Here is a 16,315-nt window from a genome sequence, read left to right as displayed (position 1 = left end):
ATAAAAAAATTCAAGAACAACCAAAGAAAAATAATTTTTGACAATTTGGAGGCATCCTATCACAATGGGTCCTTTACCATCTTAAAGAGGATTCTTTCCTCTTTCTAACGAGTCCTCACTCAACTCCTAACTCCAAATAACCTGAGAGAAATTGATTTTTGAAAAATTATATATTCTATTTTTCCAATCTGGCCGACCTATACCCTGGCCCTCATGTCCGCCTCCTTCCATGGTCACATCCCTTTATTTTTCATGACAAAATGTGTATAAATAGAGACTGCAAACCCTCATTTCTATCATCAATTTCAGTAAAACAATTCAGAGTTAATACAACGAGGAAAAACACCGAGGAGAGAAGACTTAGATGCCGAAAAGAATTGTTGATTGGGTTATAAAAAAAGACAGATCATTTAACCTTTGAAGTAACTCCTTGGCTCAGACATCACAAGCAGATGGAATAAGCTACATGCAGCAGAACTCGATTTTCATCTTGGTTAGAAACTCAGATTATATACTTTTGACCCTCAGACACCACATTCTTGGACCTGTGATCACCACAGGCATCACATGATCTCAGATTTGGAGGTTCAGACCTGCCGTCATTACTCGGCCCCGTTCTACACTTGTCTATGGCTCAGATTTGGTGCAAACTTGTTGTCTCAGACCTCCTTAAAGAAGTATACATTTGTGACTATGCCTCGGACCATACTCATGACAACTCTTAACCATAGGAACACTGAACTACAATAATATTTGGCTTGACAAATTTATGTGATAGTATGTGCAATGATATGATCTTACCTAAGTAACCGGATTCGTTATATAGGGTCCACGAATCCAAATCCGTCATGTCGGACACGATTCGTCCGGAAATCATGTCCGAAAAACATGACACGTCGAATCCCCAAGCGTGTCACGAAATTCACCAGCGTGTCACGATTTTTGACATCGTGTCCTATTTTCCAGGACTCGTTTGGTGGAAAAGTGACCTACCTGGGTTAGAAAGGCCTCATTTGTTCATTACAGCCACAATGTTCATCATTTGGCAAGCGTTGTTTGATTATAAGCGAAAGGGGAACAAAGAAGGGCACGAAGGCATTACAATAATTGCAACCCACCACCTAAACTGATACGCAAGTAGACTAACGAGTGAAAGCTAATAATTCATGGTGGTTCAAGCAGTAGCTCCACATGTTCTTCAAGTTTAAATACAATTTTGTGCTGAAACCCTGAGATAGTATTGCCCATAAGGGGACATACACAACAAAGCTACACAAGATTCAACTTTGTACAACTTCCATGAATAAAAGTTCAAAACTCTGGTTTTTAACAGTCAAACGAAATGGGTAAGGGGATCGAACATATTTATACTACATTCTACTCATTTTTTCCTTCCCGTGCATTTTTAACATTGTAATGCATATATTCATTCATTTTTCATTGACGAAAGAATGAATTCCTTACCCGGCAGGGGAAATGACGACTGATACCCTTACAAAAATGAGAATCGCAAGCTTTTCATAGAGCAGTAAACCCTCACTTTGGCGGGGTCCGATTTTATCTTGGTAAGTACGATAACAAACTACCGATGATCGGGCTGCCTGAGCATTTCATCGTTACTTGAGACAAAAGAGCTAGGGCTACACCATATCTATATATTAGTGAAGAATATATTGGTGTTTCTTGTCAGCTGGTTTGTCATTGGGGTTACGAGAGGCTCAGTTTGGACTGAATCAATTGGTGTGATCTAGTCAATGGTTCTGTAATAAGTTCATTATGAAATTAAAATATATATATATATATATATATATATATTTATTTATATATTTATTGTTAATAATTTTATATATAAAAAAATATTATGTTTGTATCATTAATTAAAATTGTGTAAGAAATATTAATTTTTAATATATATATATATGTATATATATTTAAATATATAAATATATATATATTATATATATTTATATATATATATATATATATATATATATATATATATATATATATATATATATATATATATATATATATATTTTAATAAAATAATATATAACGAATCTTACGTGTCTTGTTCCGGGGGGTCAACGTGTCCGAATCCGACACCACGAATCCTGAATCCCCGTGTCAGGTGACTTAGGATCTTACACAAATGTGAACTCGATGTAAAGGCAACATTTGTGAAACTATGAAGATTGGTTATGACAAAGTTTTTGATTGTGAGTTTGTGTGAGACAACGTGAATGTGTGTTATCTATTGAATGCCAGTGATTTCAACAGTGTTCTGGACAAAGACAGTAAGGCTGCTGGTGATTCTAATTTTTGAGTTTGAGGTCACTGTCTGAAGCAGTGAATAAAGAAGAGCGTGGAGCATAGGACAAAGAATAGCTTGAAGGTTGGACAGTGAAGCATTAAGGCATTGGGCAGTAAAGAAGTATTAAGGCATTAGGCAGTGTAGAATATTTTGACAAATGAAGGTTTGGATAGTGGAACCTTTGGAACCTTGAACAAGTTAAGTACTTGAGGGCCTTTGGATAGTGAAGTTTGTTGATGACAATTTGAAGATATCCTTGTAGTAGACATATTGAAGCATCCTTGAAGCAATATTGTTGAGGTACATTATAGAATCCTTAGAAGAATTATTTGGTGTAGAATTTGAGGCTTAGTGCAGCGTATTGTAGACACATTGTTGAGAAGCCCTCGCTGTCCTTGGAGTTAATCTTGGAGACCATGATGCATTAGTCATCACGAAGTGACCTTGGAGAAAGTGTTTGGGTAATATGAAGAGTAGTGGTGACATCTTCATGGTAAGACAAGGTTGTCATTGATGAAGTGACGTGGAGACTAAGTGAAGGCATTGCTGAAAATCGACAGGGCTTATTGATGAAGACATTGGGAGCTGTGAAAAATAATCAAACACATCTTGACGAATTGAAGCTGAGGGTTGGAGTCCTAGAGGATATGAGTCCTCAAGACACTAGGTTGGAGCTTGTACCAAAGATAGGGTTGGAGCCCTAGAGGTTGGTGCCTTAAATTAACAAGGTTGGAGCCTTGGGAAGTCCAAGTTGGTGCTTGGAAAAATACAAGTTGGAGCCTGAGAGATTGAAGATTGGTGTCTTCATCTAGGGCGGGAGCCCTACACATTATTGTATTGAATTTTTTGTAAGGAAGAGATTAATAAAAGTATTTATTCTTATTGTTCATTTTGTGTTCTAATTATAAGTGATCTTAACTGGTAAAAATAACAATTGAAAAGAAATATTGATTCACCCTCTCAGTATTTCCAACATACAATTACTTATAATGCAAATTTCTTCTTCACAACTTTTCAGATCAACAATTGTAGATAGAACATAAACTTAAGGATCATATGAAGACAACCAAGTACAAATACGAGACACTGAGAGTTAGGTCCAATGACCAGGGAAAAACCCACAAGGGGAAAACCAAATGATTCTTCTTCTATTAGATTTCCTCAAATTTTCAGCAGAGTACAAAGAGAGAGAGAATGAGAATGAATTAAGTTACCAATGTCTAATCAACTTGCAGCTAAAGTGCGCTTTCTCTTTGCTTGAAGATCTATTCCTTCTCTTGATTGGATCTTGTCCTTCACACTTGCTCTAACTCTTCCCTTGCTCTTACTCTTCACTTGCTCTCACACTTCTCTTGCACACACTTATCACTAGTTCTCGTCCTTTACAATGAACATGCTACTCTCCTCTCACTTTCTCTTGCTGAGATAGATGAGAAAGGAGAGGAGTTACAAAATGAATTCATTCCTTGAGCCAATAATAAGAAAATCGAATTCCACGAGGGAAGAATTACTTGAGGAGAAGTGTAACTCATCCCAAGAATAGAGAGAGATGTACATTTGTTAAACATTCTAGCAGCTAGTAAACATATCTCTGCATCTATTTATCTGATGCCATGATCTGGTTCTTCATCTTGTCTTGAAGATGAACCCACTAGTTGGTTTGAAATGCATCGACAATATTTTCTCCGATGTGATTATCACTGAAAGATTTCTTTTCAATCTAGTCATGGATCACAAAAGCCTAAGTTCAGAAATTACAACCCTACACGGTAGGGCCATTGCGATTAAATTTTTATCATTTCATGTAGGCATGTTTGTAGGTTTCTAAGATGAAATCAGCTCTGACATTCCTAAAAAGATGTAGAGATTTTTCCATCATTCCTTCATTCTCTAAGAGGAAGCATCCCCTTAATAATTCGAAGAACCATCAGGGATTTTTGATTGCTAGCCTTGCGCTTATTCGTTCTGAGATTTCCAATATTAGGAAAAGTCTCGATCTTATTTCTCAAAGGTTGCTCTTGTTACATTTTGAACTTTCCAATGTGATTTGCACTACCCTTTGGTTGAGGATTGAGGCTTCTTCGGCGTTAAAGTCCTTTCGCTTAGAGGAACTTTGGAAGAGAAAACAATCTTTGAAGTTTCTCAAGCTGTTTGAGAATGCCTCTTCTCTTAGAGGTTTTTCTGTTTCTTCCAATAGCATAGTGAATGGTAGTCAAATGATGCAGTAGCAAGATGGTCTTAGTGTTAGATGATGCAGTAGAGTGTTTGGAGGACAAATGCAGTCGCTGGGGACCAGAAACTGATCAACAAAGAGCAAGGTTGGTAGCAGTGCAGTTGGCACAGTGCAAGAGTTCAGCAGCAACGCAGAATATTCAGAGGGTCAGAATGAACAACAGTCATATTCCAACATTCATTGTATTATGTTGAACACAGTTAAGTTAAGCTAATTTTGGATGTTTTTCTCTCAGCAACTGAGTTGCAGTACAGATGTAGTGTTACATTTGTAGTGCTAGCATTACAGATGCAGCGTTTGAGAGGGAGTTGTAGTACAAATGCAGCGGTGGCAGTGTCATGGGCAACAATGCAGAAGCAACAACAACACAGTGTTGGTGGCAACAACAGTGGAAAGGAGGTGCTTCAAAAACCAGTGTTCCACGGGGACTCCCCCCCCCTAGGGGTCTAGTTTCCTCGCTCCCCCGCGCTCCGGGACTTGGGGACGAGTACCCCACGCTCCCAAAAATGAGGAAACTCAGGGGGACATGCCAGGGGGACGTTTCCCTTTCCTGAGGGGGTGTTTCCCTTTGGTGTGTCTTGACGGCTGTTTTTTTTAAGCGACGATGCTATCGTAACTAATCTACAGATGGAGGTTCCATGTTTTTATATTTTCTTCCAGCCATCAATTCTTCCGTGGAGTCACCATGGTTCCATGGAGCACCTCTGCTTTGACATTTTGATTTTACTCTTGCGATGAGATCCAAAACATAGAAGTCACGCCAACTAACCTTGTGTCAAAATATTTTAATTTCAGTATGAATGCAACTTTCTCAAAAGAAACCAGGTTTCCATGTTTCACTTATAAATTTAGTATTTTAAATATATTCTACAGGTTTTCATATGCCGACCTTGTCTACGGCCACACTGGTTTTCATATGACGGCCTTGTCTTGATTTTAAATATATTCTGCAGGTTTTATCATTGCACAATACAACAACCCTTTCTGAATCATTGGGCATGTGAATGAAGTTTGGGCAATCATCACAGCGTCTGTCTCAGAGCAGTGTCAACCAAACTTGACTGTGCTGAAGAGTGTGAGTTGAATGCAGCTTCTCAATGTGTATATAGTGTAATGACCCTTTGAAAGTACTATTATGGAATCCGTGAAAAATAAATTCTCTCGCTCTAGAACTTCGCTATAGTAACTTAAGTTTTAACAATACAAAAGATGTGGACCTGTGTATACTTGCTGGCTTGTTTGTATAATCTCCAGACTCCTGTAGATCCTTACGCGATATTGTTATTTAGAACCTATCTAAACTAGTACCAAGGGCATATATTTAAGTTAAAACTTTTCATATGACGGCCTTTTGTCGGAAGTTGTTCAATTTCATGGATGAAATGCATTCATATTAAAAACACAGCTCTATAAACCAAGATTTCAATGGGATGTAACTTACCAGCCAGTCATTATGTTACTAGTTTTAATTTTAAAGCCTTAAAGGAGGTTGAAGGTCTGGATATTTTATTATTTTGGGCATATCACTTACATCTTTAGGATCTGATCTTCAATACAAACTGTGCAAGAGGAAGTTTGTAATGGTCGAGGTCTTCTATACATCTGAATTCACTTGCTATCAATAGACCTTGTCATGATTCTCGGTCTCCCTTTTAGAGCAAAATAATGGCATCTTCAGAGATCTGAAGCAAAGTTTGTAACTAATTCAGGGCACGTTGACAGCGCTGAGAGATTTATCATTTATGTGCAGACTACAGAACAATTGAGCATAGGTTTAAAATTTTAAATTATATCCTTTTCTTTCCTAAACGTAGAAGGTATTAGAGTCTAGACTATTAATTGAGTGAATAGATTATAGAAACAGTTTTAACTTTAGGAGCAAAGGATTTTTTTTCATTTCTTTTTTTATCATTATGTTTTGACTCTTTCAATTCAAACCAAATTGTTATAGTGGACTCAATTAATAAATTATATCTTATATTTATAAGTTTTTAAGACCCTGACGCTCCCCCACGTTTCCTAAAAAATGGTGGGAAACTTTTGCATAGGCCACTCCCGCGCCCCCTCGCCCCTCGTCTACTCGTCCCGGAACATTGGTGGAACATTGTCAGAAACAGAGCAACATGCAGGTGGACATTGTTGCTAGAGCACTTTCCTCTCTAAGAGTGAGTGTTAGTTTTTGGTAGCATCGGAAGTGCTCTAGCCTTAAAAATTGGTGGAGAGGCTAAGGCACATGAGTTCTAAAGAACCCATAAACTGTTTGGTGAAACAACACCTAGATTGTATTTTATTAAAATAATTAATATTTTTGGAGTTCGTAAGTCTTAACTTAGGGAAATTAAAATGTTAATGGGTATTAATCAAAATATGGGTGAGAATGGTCTAGAAGGCAGATCAAGTCATGTTTTAATCTTATCTGGTGATTAGAGACTTAATCTCGGTTGTTGAAGACTCAACAGGAAAAGTATAAAATGGAGGGTTGGGGTTCGTTTGGAAACACACATAGAGAGATTAAGGAAATCGATTTTTTGAGGTGAGAAGTTCTCAAGAGGAAAATCGATTGGGGAGATCTTGCAGCTGAGGGGCAGAGAGAATCCTGGAGAAGGACTTTCTGGAAAATACATAATAGAGAGGTAGAGAGAGCTTGCAGAGAGGCAACGTAGTAGACGGGAGAGTTGACGTAGAAAAGCTGCCTGTCACGCAGAATCTAGAACAATCGAAACAACCAGAACTACTGGGAGAGCTAACACAGAGGCAACGCAGTAGCCGGGAGAGCTGATGCAGAAATGCTGCCTGTCACGCAGAATCTAGAACAACCGAAACAACCAGAACTACGGGGAACTGCTGGAACAACCGGGAGAGCTAACGCAGAGGCAACGCAGTAACGGGGAGAGCTGACACAGAAAAGCTGCCTGGCGTGCAGAATCCAGAACTGCCGGAACCGCTGGGAGAGCTGACGCAAAGGGTAGAGAGGGTGACGCAGGGCTGATGCAGAGCCAGCACAGAAATCGCTGGGGTTAGCCAGTCTTGTGCCGGATCAGCCGGAATTCTGCCGGGTGATGTGAGGTAAAACTCAGTCAGATTTTCTGCCAGTATATTCTCTGTAAAGGAATTCTAGACGTGCATCCAAGATTTGTATTAAGATATTTCTCCTGCATAATAATAAACCCTTAGAACTGCTGCACCGGTTTTCCCGCATTGGGTTTTTCCAGGGATTATTGTGTCCAAAAATAAGTGTGTCCTATGTATCTTGTTCTTTGCTCTGTTTTCTGTTTCATGAGATCAAATATTTTATTAGTGTAGGCTGTAGAAGTAATCTGCTTCAGTATTTAGAAGAATAACTTGGTTAATGTATATTAAAAATCAAGTAGGTGAATTAGATTCATATTTGCTACAGTAGGGTTCCTTCGAGTGTAGAAATTTTCACACCTAGCAAACCTGTTGGTGTAGACTAGTGCACCTAACTTGAGGGATTTGAACCATGCACCTGCTGGCACAATTATATCAGCGAAGCCCTTGAGCTATCTCTTTGACATTGCTTACATATGTAAAAGAAGCATTTTGATGAATGAAATATATGAGATGTATCTTTGTTCTTGCAAATTTTTATCTAGCTCATGTCAGCTGAGAGAAATGATAAACCTTGTCCTAGTTGCTGCTGTAGCTGTTGAAAATCTGTAGTAGCTGCGTGCCCAATAAGTTTTATGTTTTAGTCATCCCCTAGCAGTGTATTGGAGGGGGTTTCACTATGAAAACAGCACTAGGAAAAATGTGCTCCAACTTCCATTGGGAGGTAACTAAAGAATTATCTGAAATGGGCACTTTTGCCCTTCTAAAGAGGAGTGTCAAAAGTTGAGCTGTTCAAGCTTCAGACTGGACTGAGTCTGCCTGCTAAATCAATAGACATACCCTTGAGAATGAGAGGTGTGGGTGGATTTATTTATCATATTTCTATGTTAAATATACTAACAATTATGTGTGTGATTGCTTGTATGGTATACTGTGTTTGTTAAACATACACATAATGCAATGGCATGTTTTTTCCAAAGCTTGATTTATTCAATATCAATAACTGTTCTGTTCGTGTTATGTGATGACTTTATTTGCTTCTTAATTTAATTGCTCTCCTGTTCTTTTGTATAATCCTCTATCTCAGAACTTCGGTGTTTCTAATTAATGGTATGTTCTTTTAGAAATCCCATGTACAACATGTTTGATATTAATAATTTCTTCTGATTAATTAAATTATGTTCTTGCAGTTTGATTGCAGTTCTGTCAAGGGATTTGCGTGAGGAGTTCATGCCGTAAGTTTTTTTTTTTTTTGGAAGGATAAAAAGTATAGTTTCCCATGTTGCAATTAGGTGATCCATTGATCTATCTAGATCTCATTTATGCACGGTTGCAAGTCAATTGTTTTGTGACATTCATTTTATATCGTGTCACTGGCATTTAAAATTCATGTTTATGTTTAATACTATTTTGGGGAGTCATTTTAAGGAGTTAATAGATACATGTATCCATTCCTTTCCGTTACTGTAATGTGATTCTACAGTGCATTGCAAGACATCCAGTTTATGATACTAGTATCAAAGCATTCTGAATAATTGGTGTGATTATATCACATCACAGTTCATTCTTTCAATATTTTTGACCTGTCTTGGCAGTTTTCTCCGTAAACTGATGGAAACCATGGGAAACCTTCTAGAATCTGGTGGAGATCGAGATCCTGAAATTCTTGAACAGGTGATGGTATATCCAGTATCTTCAATCTTATTGTCTTTGTTCAGAAGCCATAATTTCATGATTTCGTTTTCATTATGTAGGCAGGTTTTAAAGTTTACTTCTTGTCTGGTTGATTATTTGTTTTAAAAAATGTGAGTATAACATGGATAATTTGTAATTGATGCTGGTTGCTTATATCCAGGTTTTCACAGCTATCTCTTATATCTTGAAGTACATGCAGAAGCTTCTTGTAAAGGACATTGCATATGTAATGAAGTAAGAGAACTTGATCTTGGGCATTAAGTCAGATAAGTTATGGGTATTTATGTGTGAGTTGTTACATCAAATGTGTTTAGAAAAACAATTGACTTTTCTTCAAATTGCCTACATCTGCTTAATACATGAACCAGTTTTAAATATTTTATAGGGTTTCAGATTTATAGTTACTTAGGATTAATTATTCTCTGAGTGCAGAATCTACTTACCATGGTTTGAGAAATTTACTTGAGCACATTTGATAAAACTTTACAGGAATCCATGTATGGATAGAACAACAACTTGTAAGGGGGAGTTACAGGGTTTCAACAGTGGGATGCCTGAGCTTTAGTAAGTGAAGCAAATCTGAACTTGTGAACAGTTGTGGGGTGTGATGGCCTAGTTCCTCTAGGTAGTGGAGTGATATTTTGTGTAACTAAGAAATGCGATCCACACTGTTAATAGGTTGCAGATTTGATTCATAGTTGTTGATTTGTTTGTGGTTTTTTGAAGAGTTCCTGTCATGTCTAATTGCAGTCTCAGAGATTATGTTGGATGCACTTTCAACTTTGTGAAGTGCAGGCTGCACGTTCTCTTGGAAGGAATTTGAACTGTGTTACCATTTGGAGAAGGATGTGATATTTCCTAGTGATCCGAAGGATTTGACCTAGCATGCTAGGAAATTGGTCAGAGTAGAATGGATCATTCTAGATTTGGTGAAGGATCATCTAATCACTCACATTGCAAAGAACACTGTTAAGGAAATGTATGATGCCCTTGTCATCTTATACGAGAGTAAGAATATGTCTATGAAAATGCTCTCAAGGAAGTAACTAACCAGTACTTCCATGAGCAAGACTAATATAATAGTGTTAACCCCACTATAATAATGCACTGGAGGGTTAAGGGCTAGCTAGCTTTCACTATGCTGGTATTAAGTGAATAGGTGCATCAGGTTTCATAGAGACCAGATAGGTTTCAGAAAGGCAAACACATTTCACAGGTATACACACCAATTTTGGTGGAAATCGGTATCCTTAGTAGTTTTCCTATTTTCTAGGAGCTCAAATTTGAGGTCCACAGGTTAAAGGTGATCAAATATTTGGAATCCTTGCAAACTCACAATGCAACTGAACTTTTTCTAGGAAATATGTGAGATACTGTTATTTTAAGCAGATATGGTTTCAGGGCTTGTATGATGATTCTAAGCTTATATTTGATTCCTTGCTGAAATTGAGTCCAATGAGACTGATTTCTTTTACATGCAAGATGCTGCTATTTTAGCAGTGCTTAATTTTAGGGATGCTATATTTAGTAGTTGACTAGTTCCCTTCACTTTTCATCTTTCTATTTTTCGCGAGCTGGATTTCTATTTTTGGCATGCCCATATTTAGTAGTGCTATTTTAGCAGGTGGGGGCGCTAAGCTCTTGGTTCCAATGGCAGGTGTGGAATGAGCGAATGGAGGCTTTTTAGGGTACTATATGGCAATCGTTCCAACTTTTTCTCATGAAGAAAACTCTGGGCACCTTCCTTAAGTATGTTTGACAATTAGCTAAATTGGCTTCTTGACTTCCATTCTATTTTTGGTAAATGACTGGTCAATATTTTTGGCAAAGGAGGGCAACTTCATTGAATCTTTCCTCTTTGCTAATTTTGGACGAAGTTGCACTGAAACGGATACGGGTTCTGAAATCCATATGTCTAAGAAAATAATTTTCTTCGAGTCCCCTTATTAATTTTTTTCCTTGCTTTAGCCTAATGGAACCACACTAGGCTAGTGGACTCCGTCATAAGCCTCCTAAGTGGTTGGGGGCATTACATTATTATTGGTCAGACCACTGATTTAAGAAATTTTATTTGTGGAGGCAGCTCACTTGTCTTGAATGAAGTCAACATGATCAGTTTTTAATGGAATTCAGGGGAACCAGATGAGCTTGTTTCATTTATAGAGAGGTTGACCCCCTCCTATGTAAGAGTTCCAGCTATATTTATGGCTGTTACTTGGATGTTTACAGCAGTTCACCTCACAACAGCCACCTAACATCAACATATACTTTATATGAGCAGGCTGCCCCTTTTGGACTTTGGGGAGTTATAAAAGAGGGTTGAACTTGTATGGCATTAGTGGGGTGCAATAAATATAAAAACATAAACATTATTAAATAATAATTAATAAGTGCAATTAGTAATAATGAAAGGTCATATATCTTTTAAAGAACATGGCTGTCATATATCATCTAAAGGACCTGGCCTTTCATGAAAGGGCACTCTTGCCTAGGTATATATAGGAGGCCTTCATTTGCTATCATACCATTTTCTCATACTTTATTCAATATATTATTATTTTAATCCTCAATGGATTACTTTATATTCCAAGTCGTTTGGATATTTAATTGTGAGCCAGGTTTGTTTTCATATTTGGTATCAAAGCTTTGTTTTTCTGACCCCGTCCTTTGGCCACTTTCCTTTATCAGACCTTGTTTGATCTGGCTTTTGGCTAATGATTTTTAGGGTTTCTCTGATCTACAGGTCATTGACCTTAATCAGGCCTTTGGCCATTCTCAGAGTTTTGTTGAAGGTATAACCATAAAATGAGAAGAAAGATATTTAAGGTATATTTTAATACAAACCATTGGCAGTTCTCATGAAGGGCATTCAAAAAAATAAAAAAAAAAAATAAAACTTTGCACACATATTTTCTGTAAAATAACCACTCAGAAAATTCACCACAATTCAAGTTTCTCTTGTAGAACTTTCATCAAACATTTGTCAACACCCAGGTTGCAATTCCAATAAAAGATATACTCTCAAAATTGCATTCACTCCGCAAATTGAATTCCTATTTTAATGAACAGCAACACAGATAACAAATTCTGAACTTTTAAATCAACAAGTAACTCAGCAAACCATGAAATTGTACTCATAAACTTTTGGACAAAATTCCTTGGAAAAACTCCGGAGGGAAAACCAGTTTGGGAGATGGAGGATTTTATTATTATTCTTCAGAAATTGGAGTTTACACACCCAACAATGGAATTGCAGACTTATCTTGATTTTCGAGCCACAAAACAGCTGCCAAATCCACTATATTACCTGCCTAGAATTGCAGGCCGACTGCTGTCCGAATTGCACAACCTATACAGATTGGGCAATGACAATCAGCACCAAAATTGTCTTGGAAAGCATGCAAACAATTGTTGTATGGTATGCCACTATCAGAAATTCAGGCCCCTTCACAGCCTCGATTTTCGTGCCTCTAGACTGTTGTACGGACTACCATTTCTCTACTGTATGGTTTGCAATTAATTTTCACACTGCCATGGGATTCATGCAAACACTCTTGTTTTGAAATTTATGCCACTTGACTGTTGTAATCAGGAACTCGTACCCCTTCAACTCAACCTTCTCTCTTCACTTGCGTCTGTCACTCAACAAAAGAATGGAGTTCCTCCTTGGGATTTGTGCCACTATAAAGGACAAGAAAGGGTGTCCTTTGACCTTTCACCTAGCCTCCATGATCAAGGGATGGTATTTAATCTTGGGCCCTCTTGATCCAATGGCTGTGTTTTAATCTCTCATTGACATTAATAAAGGAAATTTTTCTCATTAACTTTATTTCTCTTAAAGTTAAATTAAATTCCAAGTCACTTTAGGAGAATTTCCCATATGCAACAGAGATTGTGAAGGTTGTTGAGCCACTAGGTAAGGTGTTGCAGTTGGTGGATGGGGAAAAATTGGCTATGGGTTTCATTTATGAAGCTATGGATCAGGCAAAGGAGAAAATAAAGGAAACATACAGGGATAAAGTGCCTAATAATGGGCCCATTTGGGAAATCATTGATCAAAGATGGAACAATCAACTCCATTGCCCTATACATGCAGTTGGGTTGTTTCTGAACCCAAGGTATCATTATAAAGCTCCGGAGGTAGAAGCTTTGATTGGGGAGGTTAGAGATGGATTGATTGAGTGCCTTGTGCGCACGGTCCCTAATGAGAGTGAGCAGCTGGAGATACACCGACAAATCACTTTTTTCCAATGTTACTTGGGAGCGGGAGCGACCATTTTCAGAAGCTCCCGGTTTGGGAGCGAATCCTGGAGCGACTTTTTAAAAATATATATATTTTTTATATTTTTTAATTTTTGATACATATATGTCAACAAAAACATGTAGAATGATGAATTAGATATAAAAAACATAAAAAAGCATAGATTGAACCATATAACAACAATCATCTAGAAGTTATAATGTTCATCAACCACGTCCGCAAGTTAGTAACATAGTAACATACAACATATTGAGTCTCATGATTCATCAATCTTAAAGTTTCAAGCTTTCAAAATTCAATATATAACATTTATCATCATTGATCACCAAAGTTGTACTTGTAAGCTAAGTGTAACCATTACAACAAATAATATCTAACATGAAATGAAATGTTATAAAATGAAATGAAATGAAACAACTTTCAACTTTCATGAAGCATCATATTCATAATTCATTACTAATGAGTTATAATTGCCAACTTCAAACTTAAATTGTCATATATGTTGAAATTTGGTACCGGAGGACAGGTGGTTCCCTTAGGCTTTGATCTTTGGCCTAGGGAAAAGTGTCCAAAAGAATTTAATTTTTCTCCTAAAGTGACTTTATAATTTTACAAAGTTAAATCTAATTTAAAAGTGACTTTAAGTGATAAAGTTATTAAGTCTAATTTTAAAGTGACTTTTATAAAGTCAATGAAAAATTAGAAAAGAAAAGTGACTTTGGAAATAAATGACTAAGTGGGTCTTTATTAAAGTGGGGAGAATTAAAAAATAGAAAGTGAGATTTAAATGAGCATTTAATCTCAGCCATTGATCTAAATCTATTTCAGCCATTGGATTTAGAGATCACCCAAAAGTCACTTGGATCACCCAAAAGTCACTTGGAGTTATATTAAAGGAAGAAAAGGAGGAAAAGGTCATTAATTCTTTCATGAGCAGATTGAGAGAAGGAGAGCAAGAGAACAAGAGAGATTTCTGAGCAGGGAGGAGAAGGAGACAGCAACTTGGCACACATTCCAAGGCAGCAGTTGAGCAGATTTGTACAGCTGATTCAGCACATAGTGAAAGGCAGATTTTTGCACAAAAATCGAGGAGCAGTTTACTGATTTTTCTGCACACAAAACGGAGGCCGTACAGCATTTATTGCTGTCCTGTTTGCTGTAATTTCTAGATTGCTGTGAGGCACGGGAAAGGAGATAAGTTGTAAATTTGCTTGCTGATTTTTTGTTGAATAATTCTCACTGTAAAAAGGCAATTTTTAGAAATAAAGAAGAGCTCTCAAACTGGTTTTCCCCAAGAGTTGTAGGGGGTTTTTCCAGGGTCAAGTTGACCAAAAATATCAGTGTTTTAATGGCTGTTTTTGATTGCTGATTTTTAATTCTGCAATTTCCAGCATTCTGAAAAATTTCCAGAATTTGTGTTTTTTCAGCAATATTTATTTTTTTCAGTCTGTTAAATGTATGGTTATGGGAATGGGCATTTAACTACATGGGAGAAATAAGGAGAAACTGAAAACCGGGGTGGGAAAACAGAAATTTTTACATGGTATCAGAGCTTGAGTGCTGAAGGGCAGTTTGGGACAGCAAAAGGAAAAATTACAGTTGCTGATTTTTCACTCAGAAAATTCCAGCAAGCTGATTTTTTCATAAACAGCAGTTTTATCTTTACTACAGCAGTGCTATTTTTCAGTTTTAGGACAGCAGGATGTCATTGCGATTGAGGGTGGATGATAGGTTGGATGGGCATACAAATTACAGTGTTTGGAAGGAGAGAATGCAAAGTATCTTTGAGGAGGCAGAAGTCTGGGATATCATGGTGCATACCGCACAGAACCCTGTTGTTGTGCCCACTGATGTTACTCAGTTGGCTGAGTATAAAAAGAAGAACTATAAGGGTAAGAGGCTGATTCTAGACGGAATCAAAGACCATTGCATTCATGTGAGAGGAAAGAGCAATGCCCATGAGATGTGGACAGCATTGTCCAATCTCTACCAGAGTACCAATGAGAACCGGAAGATGGTCCTGAAGGAGAAGCTGAAAGAACATTAAGATGGGGAATGATAGTGCAGCTGGATATCTCACAAAGATTACCAATGTGAGAGATGAGTTGGCAGCGATTGGAGAGGCCATTCCATCCACTGAGTTGGTGCGTATTGCAGTGAATGGCCTCCCCTGTTCATGGTTGAACTTTGCTGATGGGGTTTGTGCACGTGAGACCCTTCCCACATGGGAGAGGTTTTGGGATGATTGTATTCAGACAGAGATCAGGAAAGGACAGCTTGGGGCAGCCAAGCCAGTTGAGCAGGATGAGGACATAGCACTGGTGGCAGGAGGCCAGAAAGGCAAAGGGAAGAAGCAGGCTTCCACAAGCAGTGGTGGGGGCAAAGGCAAAGGTAAAGGTAAACAGGGTAACTCACAGAAGGACTATTCCAAGGTGAAGTGTTGGAATTGTCAAAAGATGGGACACTATGCAGTTGTGTGTCCGGAGAAGAAGAAGAAGAAGGGGAAGAACCAGGACGTGGCAGCTTCAGCAGAGATTGAGGACTTTGCTGGTCGTTTTGACCGAGAGTTTGCGTTCACTACGTGTGAGTCCTCTAGTGCAGGATCACCTGCCACACATGTTCAGAGGGAGCATGCTTTTCCCTCGATTAGCGGAGCATCTACAGGTATCTGGTATGTGGATAGTGGGGCTTCACGTCACATGACAGGAGTCCGTGAGTACTTCTCAGAGCTTTCAGAGAGTGG

General features: G+C 37.9%; 1 protein-coding gene across 1 annotated transcript in view; it reads left to right on the top strand.

Annotated features, from left to right (window-relative positions):
* LOC149210713 (uncharacterized) overlaps positions 1-16,315 on the top strand; it is a 294,028-nt gene that overhangs the window by 109,619 nt on the left and 168,094 nt on the right. The window contains 3 exon segments of the mRNA XM_089396762.1: positions 8,807-8,851; positions 9,212-9,290; positions 9,472-9,545. Coding sequence (XP_089252888.1) covers positions 8,807-8,851; positions 9,212-9,290; positions 9,472-9,545 — 198 coding nt within the window.

This window comes from Pinus tabuliformis, chromosome 1_2 (genome assembly GCF_031772625.1).
Source record: "Pinus tabuliformis cultivar Carrire ecotype Pingquan chromosome 1_2, CPIR1, whole genome shotgun sequence".
Lineage (NCBI taxonomy): Eukaryota > Viridiplantae > Streptophyta > Pinopsida > Pinales > Pinaceae > Pinus > Pinus tabuliformis.
This window is presented reverse-complemented; position numbering and strand designations above follow the sequence as displayed.